This window comes from Anas platyrhynchos, chromosome 1 (genome assembly GCF_047663525.1).
Source record: "Anas platyrhynchos isolate ZD024472 breed Pekin duck chromosome 1, IASCAAS_PekinDuck_T2T, whole genome shotgun sequence".
Taxonomy (NCBI): Eukaryota; Metazoa; Chordata; class Aves; order Anseriformes; family Anatidae; genus Anas; species Anas platyrhynchos.
In genome coordinates, this window is record NC_092587.1 from 26,037,291 (window position 1) to 26,051,572 (window position 14,282).

The 14,282-nt window shown below is 38.0% G+C and overlaps 1 protein-coding gene across 4 annotated transcripts in view; it reads left to right on the top strand.

Annotated features, from left to right (window-relative positions):
- The window catches only part of CTTNBP2 (cortactin binding protein 2), an 87,995-nt gene that overhangs the window by 27,151 nt on the left and 46,562 nt on the right, over positions 1 to 14,282 (top strand). For all 4 annotated transcript variants that reach the window (XR_217605.6, XM_005024634.6, XM_027457766.3 and 1 more), the window contains exons 3-4: positions 6,567 to 6,791; positions 12,056 to 13,718. Coding sequence is in view for 3 of the 4 variants with exons in the window: in XM_005024634.6 (XP_005024691.2) it covers positions 6,567 to 6,791; positions 12,056 to 13,718 (1,888 nt within the window). In the remaining variant the exon portion in view is untranslated. The remainder of the gene's footprint in view (positions 1 to 6,566; positions 6,792 to 12,055; positions 13,719 to 14,282) is intronic.

The window sequence follows — 14,282 nt, forward strand, 5'->3', positions numbered from 1 at the left end:
TGACATTAGATTGTACATTCCTCAGATAACAAGTGCCATCAAAAGTAGGTATCTTGATATTTTGACTAGCTCCTGTGACTTGAAACTCAGTACTGAAAGATGATGTAAGAGAGAAAATGTTCCAATTCTAGCGTTTCTGCTTCTCACATCTAAGGTATTGGTGAAGTGCAAAGGAACAGAGCTATTATTTAAGGGCTAAAGGACCAATGTACAAAGAAAAAAATGATTATACATATCTATTATTAGCTTCATGAGATGGTATTTGATAACAATGCTAGCTTAAGGTATTCTGATTTATCTCCTTTTTACCTTTTTTCCCAATTTGCTACTGCGTTGCCCTTAGGTGTATTGGCACATCTGTTCGTCAGCTGCTCTGTGAGAAAAAGTGGGGTGGATCCTGTGGAAAAATTACCTAGGAAAAGAAGCCTGGGGTTTTGTCATCTGTGCATTTTCCTCACCCTGGTGACAGAGCTGTCCCATGAGAGCTTTCCCAGCCTCAATGAGGGAGTCCTACATGGTGATGGGTGAATGAGCAGGACATCAGTACTTTTATCTGCTGTTACTGTGCAATATTTTGCCTTGTGGAACCAGGGCCTCATGGAGTCAAAAGACACCTACATTTTTATGACCTATTTCATTCATATACCAGAAGTTCTGCTCTTTATCATGCCCAAAGGTTCTGCCACACTGGCTAAGGCGAATGTATAATCAAGCACCTGGCTCCAGCATTCACAAATTAGATGTTTTTACCTCTGAGATCTCCTAGAGCAAGGTGCCCCAAGTATACCTCAGACAGTGTTACACTGAAAAGTTCTTATTTCCACAGAAAATTGATGATTTGCACTCAAATTTGCATTTCACTGAGAAAGAACTGAATGTGATTCTTCCTTCTGCATAAAAACATAATTGATATAAATTCAGACTTGTGTTTTAGATGTTGTCAAGGTGATTGTGTTCCAGCTCGCTGCTCCCTTTTCACTTGATAGCTCTCCTTTTGGTAGACAAGCATGGAAGTGGTATTTGCCGAAGTCAGGCCATGGTTATGATTTTCAAAGCCTAAAAGCCATTTGACAGAGGAGAAAGAGGTTATGTCCGGGAAACAGTACACCTGGTTCTGTTCCTAATTCTGTTTTTTTTTTTTCTTTTCTTTTCTGTTTTTTTAATGTAATGCCCTAGCAAGTATCTACATATAGTAACTACTGCAGGAGCCCAGAAACTTATTTTGGGGAACAAACTCTGCAGATTTCTAATAATAGTGTTATATGTATGTTAAAATGTCAGTGGTTTTCTGTGTGTACTAATGGTATAATTTCTGGAAAACTAACTTCAATTGAATACCCAATGACTCAGCAATGTTCCATGAAGATCTGTAGCTTATTTCAAAATATCCAGATTATCTTTTCCTTTAAAATATTAGGGTTTTAATGTGAAGTAGGTATTTGTCAATTTACAAACTTGTCATAAATCATAATGTGGGGATTATAATAGGTGTTTGTATGTGGGAAGAGCTGTGATGCTTTCAGTCTTGATAGGTATGCATTATTTATGTTTATTCTTCTAGGTTTATATACAATATTTTGATGAGGAAGTGATTTATTATATTAAACACTTAATATTCATCTGCTTAAATCTAACCGTGATAATCACTCAATGTGACCTTCTGCTGTTCCTTGCTATTTGCACTGTCAGTAGAATGTATTGAAAGCGAGGGTTAGCACGACTCAGAAGTGAAAACAGCATGAATTACAAGATTTTGTATTAACTTCTGTCAAAAACAAAACAACAACAACTAGAAGCTTCATCAATATTATGATGTGTTATACAAAAAGATATGTTTTTGCAACTGTTAAAATTGTTTCAATTAACAGGGCAGTTAGCAGGAAAGGAAAGTGGATGATCCGAGAAAAATGTTCATGTTAAGGTTAACAGACCTTTTCATTTTCCTATCAGACTATGTTTAATTTCTTAACCTCTTCTCTTAGGACCTAAAGGTAATTGAATATATATTTTCTGAAAAGCAGAAAACGCACTAAGAATATTTTTGCAGCTCTCCTCAGTGCAGAATACTCATTGACTGTTTTGCAGTTCCCGTTGTGGAAATGGTAAAATGCCTGCGAAAGCCTCTGGTGCTTTCGTACACTTGTTATAGTGTCTTGGCAGCCTCAATTACTGTTTTGACATTCTTCATTCAGTGTTTTTCTTTTCAGTGTTTTTTTTTTTAGTATGTTCTTTTATTCAAAGTGTCTATATTTAAACTACTTTCTATTTTTATTTTTCTGTGGCACGACGAATTCCAGAAATACCCAATAAGTAGTCAGTTTCAGCTGAACAGAGAACTGAACCTCATGCGTAACGAAGGGCTTTAGACGTGCCTGATGGCTGTTGCCACCTGTTCAGACAAGAGGAGGAGATGATGGAGACTATTTCAGCTCTATTCACTCTGATGATGTGTTTGAGACTAGTTGGGAACACGAGCATTGATACTAACATTCAGCTCTCATCAAAGTCATCCTGGGTAACGAGCAGGTAGCCAGAGGCCACTAGTGTCTTTTACTACCTGGGTCTTCCTTTAGGACCAGTGCTGTGCCTTCTAAGATAGAATGATAAAAACTGAGAATACAGACAAATGTTAATTGATGTTGCTGTATCTACCAAGCATTCGCTATAGTCAAAATGGTGTTCCCACCTTTCTGTTCCAGTTATTTGTTTTTACATGAGCTATGTACAATACCATAACAGCCAAACAGCTTCAGATCTAAGCTCCATCTAGCCAAATATTCTATGGAGTTACTGGATGCCCCCCAATCCTTAAATTAGGTAATTAAACTGTAACCCCTTACTTAACTGTTGCATTCATAACTGTATGGTTAAGGTAGATACTGAAATCTTCTCCACCATTTTCTAAGCAGAACTGCTCTAGCCAGGATGATGGCAGCTGTTCCAAACTTTTGATTGTCTTTCTTGTCCTTCTTTGGTCCTGCCACAACACCCCCTGTGTGTTGAGTGGGACAATTGCATGCAATATTCAAGATACAGACAAAACATTAATTATACATTGGCAACACGATGGCTGCTCTTTTGTTCTTTAATTTTCTCTTAATAATTCTCAGGATTTGTTTTGTTTATTATATGATTTCTACTAAGCACTGTACTGAAACTTGTGTGACAGTAAGGGAGAAAAATAAATCATGCTGGATCCAACAGCCTAAGAGGGGCAAGGCCGCTACTGCTCTACGGTTCTGTATCCCCAGGTCCAACCACTAGCAAGGCAGAAGATGGGTATACCCAGCACACACACTTAAATATGTGAAATTTGTATGTGATCACAGACAAACACATAAACAGAGGGAGCACTCATGGCCTCACCCTGCTCCTGTCTCTGTCTGGACAAGCTGGAATCCACTAGTGAGAAATCTGTGTGTGTGTTCACGTGTGTATGCATAGGTGTGTGAATATACCTGTAATCATATATACCCACCTATACACATACAAGGTGGGTACCCCTGCTCAGTGTGCCCAGTAGCTGCCCATGCTTCCCAGTCTCCCAGACACTGGTATCAGCAGGACCTCCCCATGCTAGCTGCTGACACAGAGCTTTGCACAGACGCACACACAGCTGGAAACAATGTCCCTGGCCCCATAGCCAACCTCTCGTGCTCACCCCTGATACACAGGTGCTCTCACACCAGAGCTGGCCCTTGAATCCCCACTCAGCCCTTGGAGCCTCACTCACACCCTTGCTCCCAGGCTGCTTCACCCACATGTGGGCTGGGCTGGCTTCACTTCTGCTGCTGATCACACACTCACTCACACACCCAGCTGAGCTTCAGTCACTGGCACCATGGAGACATGGGTCCTCAGCCCCATGGTCAGACCCCAGCTGCTGCACTCACACCCCATGCGCGTGCGCACACAGAATAGGGAGCCCTCACCCAGGACAGGGTTAGGAAAGCAGCTGATGAGCTGGACTGTGGCGATCAGGCACAGGGCATGGCCAGGTACTGACCAGCAAACTAGTTAGATGTGACCGCCCTTTTTTGTCCATTTACTACTCTGTCTTCCTACTCTTTTACATCCCAAAGTCACCCAAACCTCTCCCTTGCCCTGGTTTCTTCTCTAAGCATTTCACTCTAAGTCCTGTGTGATCCCAAACTGCTATTCCTTACATCCCGTAGTATGTCCCAACCGTAGGCAGCAACCCGCAGAGGAGCTCCTACAGACTCAAAGCAATGAGTTTCACACCTGGACAATTCCAGGCTCATGGCTTTGCTGGGACAGCCCAGGCCCAGGTCCTCGGTTCAGGTTCTCCCCTGCCACTGTGTGCCCCAGTGCTCCTCTGAGCTGTGGAGATGGCCCTGTGGCGGGCCCAGCAGGATTTTATTCAGGTTCCCCTTCGGCTATTGGAGCCTGAACATCCATCTCTGGGTTTTAGGCTGGAAGCTCTGGTGGCCTTTTTTATTTACAGCTGAGCTGCTACCTCACTGTCACTTCCTTTACTTTGATGTCTCTCTCTATATAAGCAGAATGGCTTTTACACTGCCGATGATTTATGTATGGATGGTGTCTTCATCTCCATTTAAATTCTTAACCTGCTTGGGTTCGTCATCTTGTTTGCCTACTTAGCACTTGAATCCATTTAGAGTCAGGTTTTTGGTTTTGATTGTTTCCTTTACGTGAAGGTTGAATTCCTAGGCTACGTAATCCCATACAATCCCGGGTATAAAGCCAGGAGCTGCAAATATAGCCCCTCCCAACTAACTATTTTAAAATATAAGATACAAATTAGAGCTTTGAAATCTTAGGCTAATTAGGGGTTATTTGCAAAGCAATTTATAAATATATATATTAAAAACAAAACCTTGGTTTTGTGGGCTTATTTTTGTTTTTTTCAACCAATCCGTACCTGGCTTTGCAATCCTAGCTAGACTTTCTGTCTGAATGAGCTCTGCGAGCTTTTCTGAGTTGTGCTTTTTTGTTTGTTTGTTTCTTTTTTAATATTTTCAGCTTCAATTTATGCTATCAAATTAGAAAATAGACTTAAAATATTTCAAGCATCAGAATAAGTATCAGAATGCTCACTTGCATCTGCTGCAGTTAAATTCTCTTTTACCTTTTAATTTCCTGCAACATCTCAGTTTTTTGCTCTATATATAGGCAAAAGTTGGGCATTCGCTAAGGTATGTTATTTGTAGTTTGTCTCTGGAGAATTTTTCTCACATGGTTCTTACATTCTTCTTTGGTTTCCCATGCCCTGAATATGTGTCACCTTTTATGACCTTTTCATATGTTACAATTTTAACATCAAGCTTTTGGGATGGTCTGCTAACCCATTTGGTTAACCTGTTCCTCTGCTTTTACACCTCAAAATTTGCTTATTCTTCATCTGGTTTTGCTTGTTCCTGAAAACTGAGCTTCCTGAGTTGAAACAAAGCACACATAAATAACTCAGCCCTTATTTCTGAGGGATTCCTTTTTCTGATAGTATTTCTCTGCACTGTGGTTTTTGTTCTGATTTTTGAGGCATACTTGAAGGAGTTGCTCTGGTGGTTGGCTTAGTTTTAAGGTAAAAAAACTTCACTTTCCTCCAAAGTTTGCACTTCAGTGGTTTGGCTCGCTTCCTTATACTTCCTGTGATATATGCAGGCACAAAAACACCACAACAACATCTTCAGAAATCTTTCAATAGTTCTGTTGTTTGTTTGTTTGTTTCACAAATCAGATGAGACTTAAGCCTGAGATTTTGGAACAATATTTTCTATAAAAGCTGTAGAAGTCAGTACTAATATGTGGCCTTTTCGTGTACTGTGTACTAAATATATAAAAAACCTTCCCTGAAACTGATCTTGTTTACATCTTGGGCTGAAGAACCAAAAAATGATCAAGCAAAATTGCATCTGATCTTTATTGTGTAATAGTTTTGTTTTGCTAATAAAGTGTTGTATTGTATTTTGGAAATATAATTGTGTTTTTAAACAACAGCTTGTAGAAATGCATGATAATGAAGTTCTTCTTGAGCAGAAATTTGAGAAGGTTCTTAATTTCAAAGAGCCTTGGAGGTATTTTTTCTCTCTGCTTGTCTGTGATCGTTGCTTAAGCGAGTCTCTGTATGTGTAAAGATGCTGTTACTTTTTTATTTTAAAAATTCTTATTTTGGTACTGCAGTAAACACATGAAATGTGTTTTCATGGCTTTCGCTAACATAATGTTAATACACTGAAATAGAAAACTGTTTTAGAATGTTTTTCTTCCCTTTCTACTCTGTGTATCAGCCAGTTTACAAGATGTTATTTTATGATATTTCTGAAACTGTTCCAAACTGAAATTTCTCTGTTAAAGTGAGACGGGGAAGGATTTTATGTAGCAAATTGTATTGACTATGATGAAATCTGCATGCAATGTATCTGTCCAATTCTATTAGAAATTGGAAATACTTAAAGAAAACATTTTAAAAACACATGTAAGTATAACTTTCCCAGTGGATTAAGTTTGTTCTGTGTGTAGATGTACTCCAAAGAATGCATTTAGTTTTACTTCTTTATCTATTGTTTTATGTTTTATTTTGTTAGGCCCGGCGTAAAGAGGTTTTTATCCAGGAACGATACGGAAGGTTTAATCTGAGTGACCCATTTCTGGCTCTGCAGAGAGACTTTGAGGCAGGTGCTGGTGATAAAGAAAAGAAGCCAATCTGCATGAACCCTCTCTCCATTTTAGAGGCCGTTATGGCTCACTGCAGGAAAATGCAAGAAAGAATGTCAGCTCAGTTGGCTGCTGCTGAAAACAGACAAAAGAAGGTACCCTGCTACCAACTTTCTTTTTCCTTTCCCTCTCCTGATTTGTTTTTCAGTTTGCTCCTTTGTCTAACTTGATTATCGTCACGAGTGTTACTTTTTTTTCCACTTAGTTGTCATATATAGTGAGGTGCTAGTTGTCTGGTGATATTTTGTGGTGCACATCATTAGTTCCATGAATTTAGCTCTACTTATGGAATAAATGAAGTAGAACTATTATGAGTCAATGCACTATATAAATAGACAGGTTTACATGAGCTAAAGGAAAGCATTGTCACTATATATTTTTAAACTAACTTCATTGACACCTAGAGGAGCTACTGTTATTTTGCATAACCTAAACTGCATAAAATAAATTATTTATTTGTTTTTCTAATTAGTTGTCTCTATTTCATAAAACAGTAATAAAGTAAATCAGAACTAAAAAATATTTTTTGAATATTTAGAACATTTGGTGTAAAGAGAAAATTATTTCGGTACAAGTATGATGCCAAAAAATAAAAATAAATAAAGAAAGAAAAACAGAGAAAGAGAGAAAGTCTCATATTTAAAACAAAACAATGTCATTTTGAAAGTGAATTCCTGGGCGACTCTGGACATACCTACAACAAGTTGCCCAGGATGTGTCTTCTTGAGCAGAGGGCTGGACCTTCAGAAGGTCCAAGTTTTAAGCTAAGCTTTAAAGAACTACATTTAAAAAAATAACTAAAAGTATTGTTTTGGAAGTGTGTCACTCATATGCTAACTTTTTTGCTCCTTATAACAAATAAGGATTTTGAGTGAAACTCATGTACATGACTCTCTACAGAACTTGCATTTTTTATTTTTTTTTAAGTCAGTTTGAAAGGCTGTTTCAACAGGGCTCCCTCTTAAACTTCTTGGTTTGTAGAAACAGATGACTTTCCTCTCAACCATCTCCATTAACCTCCACATAAATTATTCTTTCAGTGTTTTCCCTTCCCTTAGTTCCACATTTTCCTGTCTGTTCTCCATCTCTGAAATCCTTCAGCAGAAGAGATTAATGAAAGTATTTTGAGGGATTTCTTGAAAGGTTCAACAAAATATGGTGACCCTGTGTAAGAAAAAAAAGTTAAGCCCAGACAAATGTGATCTAAATACAGAGCCAGCTGTACTTCCTCTAGGAGTGGTTCCTCTTTCTCTAGATGTGTGATGCCTCTATCTTCATGTTTTGAACTGCATCACTATCTCACTCTTGCACTAAGTGGTGAGGTCTGTGTACAGCTCTGGGTACTGTTGTCTCCAGATATCACTGGACTCAAACAGGCTCTGAGGGAGCTCTTTTTACTGAAGACTTATTGCCTATGACTATAGTGACCCTGAAGGTATTCTTTAAATAAAATAATTATTTGATCCTAAAAAGTAAGTCATAACAATGCACAGGAATGTAGAAAAATGAAGAGGTGCACAAATGACTGTCAGTTACGGGCTTACTTTATACCAAACACCTAATCCCCAGATGTCATCTGCTTTGTGTTAAGTTTCCAGCCCTTTCCATCTCTTTGAATGCCTTTCCTGGAGTTGCTGACAAAATTTATTTTGAAGTTTCCTGGAAACTCAAAGCCAGATCATCAAAATGACAGTTTTTGGTCTGTCAAGTGTTTGCAGATTAGTTAGTATTAGGATGCATACTCATAGATAGACATGATGGTTGGAAGAGGCCTCTTGACGGGATTTTGTATAACTTTGTGCTTAACACAGATTATTACCAGCAGTACGTTTGGTCATCTGTGAATTTGTCTAGCTGAGGCTTGAAAATACCCAGGAGTGGCAATACCGCAGCCCTCCTGCACTACTATAATTGTGAAGAATGTCTTAAGGGGCAATTTCTCATTACCCTTTTGTTATGGGGTCCTACCTTCCATTGCCAAGAAGAATTTGGCTTTGTTATTGCTGTAAGAGCCCTTCAAGAAGTAGTAGTATCCCGCTATTAGATCATCCGTCAGTCTTTTTTTCACTAGTCTAAGCAAGGTTCCTTGACCATTTCTCACACCACGTGCCCTCTGTCTCTCACTTTTAAAGGGCCTTTCCTGGTCAGTTCTTTACTGGTCCCTACCAATGTTCTCAGTATCCTGCTGCATTCCTTTTCAGAGCCTTCTTGGGCACATTTCCAGATGTTTATGTTACTGATATGACTTAGTGTATGCGTATAGTACACTTCACAAAAACTCACCTTGTAGTTAGTTCACAAACTCATAAATAATTGCAACTAGTTCCAAATCTGTCATCTAAAGGAAAAAGTAGTGTAAATATTCATAGATGTGTTATTTTGTTTGCTTGTTTTTTAATTCAAGCAGATACAAACAAAGGAAAACGATGAGGGGAGATATAGGAGATAAAATAAGAAACTAATGCTGCTCTTGTCAATTTGAGATCGAATACAGGAACATATATATGTATGTATGTATGTTAGGGAATTCTTGTTTTATATGCAATGCTTACAAGTAAGATAATAATTTGGAAAGCCAATTTCATCCCAGCTGTATGTTAAGATCTACTTGTAATTTTTTGAAAGTAAGATAAATTGTCTTACATTTACAATGATTTTTGTACCTGTTTTAGCAAAAAAAATAAAAATAATAATTATCAGATGCTCCATTGTTACTAACTAGTTGTGTTTGTCCATGAGGGACAGTCTTGTGAAATTTAAAACAATGAAATGCTTGAGAAAAAATCATGATTTTTCTTCAGTTTAAGAACTGGGAATGGGACCACTCCTAAATACAGTATCATCATAATAGCTTCTTAAATTAGTTTGCAGCCATGCTGTCATTAACATAACTGAATAGGTACTGTTGCTGATATCATTTATTTAACAACGACTGATAAAGTCATACCTTATATGTTTCATTTTATATTATATATATATGTTACTGCTTTTAAAGACAGGTGTACTTGGTTGTGTGAATTGAATTACACAGATTGGGTTGGTTAACCTGGGATGAAGCTGTAAAACCACAGTGGAGCTCTTCCACTGCTAAACAGTTTTTGATGTATTTGAATTTGGTGTTTATGGTGCAGATATAATTTCCCGTAGTGATTTCTTTCTCGTAGTTCATGGGTGTTTATTATAATGGCATGATTTCAGGAAGAAATTTTACTATTACTAAAATATTTCACATAAATATTGCTACCACCTGTTTATGCTTTTTGCCATTAGTCATAAGAAAATGGAAGAGAAATATACATTCAGGTAACATGATTAGAAGTATTGGTAGATGGAGGCATACATTCCATTAGAGCTAATTCCTGCAGGATTTGTTGTCTATGTCCTCTTTGTCATTTCTCCTGCTTTCCTTTTTCATCATTTTCTTGTGTTTAAATTGTACTTAACATCTAGGGAAAATTTATTTTGGGGACAATGAGCTACAGTGAGTGGGATTTATTTCTGTTCCAACTGCAGTCTGTCTCTCTTGAACTTCTCTCTTGATAGCATGAGAGTCAATTCTATATGGTACAACCAGAGAGTAACAAAGCTCTTATTTTAAGATGTCATTTATATTAGTTGTAATTTAAATGCAGTTTAATTTAAAATTAATTTCAGGCATATCTACAGTGGTGTGGAAAACATTTCAAGAGCTAAGAAATTTCATCTACTGTTGTAATGGAGAGGGAACAGTGTGCTGTAGCAGCAGGTTTCTGGAAAGCTCTTGGTAAAGCGTGTGGCTGTTGTTTGTTTTTTTTGTTTGTTTGTTTTTTGATGGTGTTTTTTTCTTGTAGCAACCAAGACGAATTTTAAGCAATGAATGAGAGAGAAGATATTCCACTCCTATTACCAATCTCTTAGGCCATTTCATTTCCCACATTCCTGTTTACAGTAAATATATGCTATACTATATACAATAATGTATATACACTATAGCGTTTTAAGCTCTGAAATCAGTATCAATTTGACCAGGATACTAAAATCTGAACCTTTACTATATTTCTGCAGCTGCTGAAGTGAAACATTTATTCCAAGTAGGATCTAAAATATTTGCCTCAGCTTTCACCAGATTTTTTTTTTTTAAATCTGTGAAATGTTCTTATATCACATCGTAGAAGCATGAAGCAATTTCCCATTGCAGTCAAAATAAAACTTGCATGAGCATTTGATTTTTTTCTAGGTACCTGAGACTATTTTTCCAGATTAGTAAAAATTCCCACCCAAAAAAAAAAAAAAAAGCACTTTATCAGTACAGTTCTGAATTGTTCTTCCTGTATAAATCTCTACATAAGTATTAAGTAGAATTGATAACTGACAAAAAGAGCACAGGAGAAGGGATGGTCACTGTCTGGTTTTATTATCCAGATGAGTCATACAGGAAATGACTGCATCAGTGTGTAAACAGAGTAGGAAGAAAGAAGCCAATTTTTCTTCTGTTGTAGTTTGACATGTGTAAAAGTTTACCTGGGAAAATACAAAGTAATTTAGGATGCCTTACTATTAGTAATTATTTTATAAAACAGTGTGTTAACTTGTATTTTTCCAGTGCTTTTCTATGAGACAGTCTTTGAATAAAGAAACAGTTAGTGGGCAAAATGAGTGAGTTAGAGGCGTTGACTGTATGAATGAGTGGAAAACTTATTCTCATCTGTTTTCTGCACATAATAGTAGATCCTAGCCTACAGCATAGATTATACATCACTGATGTCAGCAAGACATTCTACTGTTAGTAAGTACAGGAAAATGTCTGTGACTATACCAAAAAATTGCTCTCAGAAATTAATGTATTTTTTATAAATGTTAGTAAATAAGACAACTGCTATGGGCATGGACTGTGTTTTTCAACATTAATTTTCTTTAGTCTGAGGAAGGCCTGGAACTTAAACTTTCATTTCTAGGCTTGAAGTTTTTCTGCAAAGCTCATTTCTTAATTGTGTCCAATTCCTTTACTGAGAAGAGGACTCTGTCATGTCTTACATGCATGTTGAATCAGGTATCTAATTTCAGTGCTTGCCTGATTTCTGAAGAACAGGCAGCTCCTCACTCAGAAATCATGAGGATTTAATCAATTTGTGGAGTCTTTGTGTTATTGATAGAGCAAAGTAGATAGTTTTACTTAGTCTCTGCATTGCTCTTCAGAGATGCCTGTCTCTTTCTCTTGCTTATAGGCACTTGCATTAGATACCACAAATCACTTTCCTGGGCAGACAGGTTCATTTTAGGCATACTCTTAAAAGTTAAAATATTAATGTCACATTAATACTAGGTGACGTTGAACGTCTACATCTTGCTAATGAGAATTTTTCTATATGCTTTCTTACAGCTGGAAATGGAAAAATCTCAGTTACAGAATCTTGAGCTGGAGCACAAAAAGCTATCTGCTCGTCTTGAAGAAGAACGTGGCAAGAACAAGCATGTAGTATTGATGCTAGTGAAAGAGTGTAAGCAGTTGTCTGGACGAATAGTAGAAGAAGCCCAGAAACTGGAAGAAGTGATGTCAAAATTTGAAGAGGAAAAGAAAAAGGCTAGTGAATTGGAGGAGTCTCTTGCAGCTGAGAAACAAAGGAGTACACAAATGGAGGCTCAGATGGAAAAGCAGCTGTCTGAGTTTGACACAGAGAGAGAGCAGTTGCGTGCCAAACTTCATAGAGAGGAAGCACACACCAGTGACCTCAGAGAAGAAAGAGATAGAATGATAAAAATGATTGAGCAATTAAAGAAGGAGAATGACAGTAAAGCTAATCTTTCTCTTAAAAACAAAGATAAAAATAAAGATAGAAGCCTTGTTTCTGTTTCTGTTGAAACAGAAGAGCTGAGTTCAAGAACCATTGCCTGCCAAACAGATCCTGTAGTGACAGACAGTAGCACTGAGAATACTAAGAAGTTGCCTTTGACTGTATCTGTGAAGCCTTCCACAGTGAACCCGCTAGTGTCTGGCAATACAAAAACGAATGTGTGTGCCAATGCAGCACTTGTGAAACCTGTCATTGATAGGCAGTCTTCACATAATGAACTTGTCCCTCCTGCAACTCCTGTTCCTACACACAGTCAAAACAGAACTGAGGAAAATGGACCAAGTACAGGCTCATCACCTGATTTACCAAGTAGCACTTCCCCCTTTCCAAATAGTACTTCCCTTTGCACTCCTTCCACACCAACTGTCACAACTCAGAATCACTCAGTAACTTCATCTATGCACAGTTTGCATTCACCGTCTGCCAATGCTACTGGCCATCCAGGCCTAAATCCACGAGTCCAAGCAGCTAGGTTTAGATTTCAAGCAAATGCTAACGATCAAGACCAAAATGGAAACACAACCCAAAGCCCTCCCTCAAGGGACGTATCTCCTACTAGTCGTGACAACCTAGTTGCCAAGCAGGTAGCTCGGAATACTGTCACCCAAGTCCTTTCAAGATTTACCAGCCCTCAAAGCGGCCCTCCGTCGCGGCCTGGGACATCACATTCAATGGAAGTTGGCACTTACCCCCCAGTCGGTAGAATGAATTTAAAGACGCCTAGTGTCTCAAGAATTGACAGAGGAAATCCTCCGCCCATTCCTCCTAAAAAACCAGGGCTTTCGCAAACTCCTTCTCCACCACACCCACAGCTTAAGGTTTTAATGGATAGTAGTCGATCCCCAAATACAAGTGTAAAAACTGACAGCAAAACCGTGACCTCACCTCTTTCAAGTTCACCACAAGGAATCAGGGTAATAAATGAGGAAATTATTTCTAAGTCCTCACCTCAGCTGCCACCAAAACCTGCTATAGATTTATCTGTGGCACCTGCAGGCTGTGCCATACCAGCCATAGCCACATCTCAGGTGGGTGCCTGGCCTTCCCACTTCCCTGGACTGAACCAATCTGCATGTTCAGAAAATTCCTTTGTCATTCCCACCACCATTGCCTGTAGCTCCTCCATAAACCCTGTTAGTGCTTCATCCTGTAGACCATGTGATTCAGACAGCCTCCTGGTAACAGCATCAGGTAAAGGGATTGATATGCTACAAACTGTCTCCCTCTGAAGTAATGTTTTGTTTTTACTCTAAATTTCTCATTTGCTTTATTTACCTTTTTATTTTGTTTCCTTTCTAAGCACTGAAATTTCCATTTATATTTTTTCCACATTCCAGGGGTATGGAAATTCTTTTGCATGAATTAGTAATGTCCTCAATTAGTTTGCTTCCTCAAGGAGGTCTCAAAATCGAAGCTATTTTTTTAAAGGTAAATAGTTCTAACATTTAGAGCAAATGGGCAGTGGATTATGAAATATTAAGCAAATTACCTTTTATTAATATTGTTATTTTGGACTACAAAATGCTTTCTTAGCCTGAAATAATGTTTTGAACTTTATCTCTGCTGATGATCTTCCATGTAATATGTGCTTCAGTAACTTTCAGTGCTTTTTTGAATCTTTTAGTAAATAGGGCATAGCTGTATTCTTCTCCTATGGCACTAAATACTTGCAGTTCAAGGTACATTATTGCCTGGATAACAGCACAGTTTGAAATATAGTACTTCATACCTACAGAAATATACTGAGGTTTTATT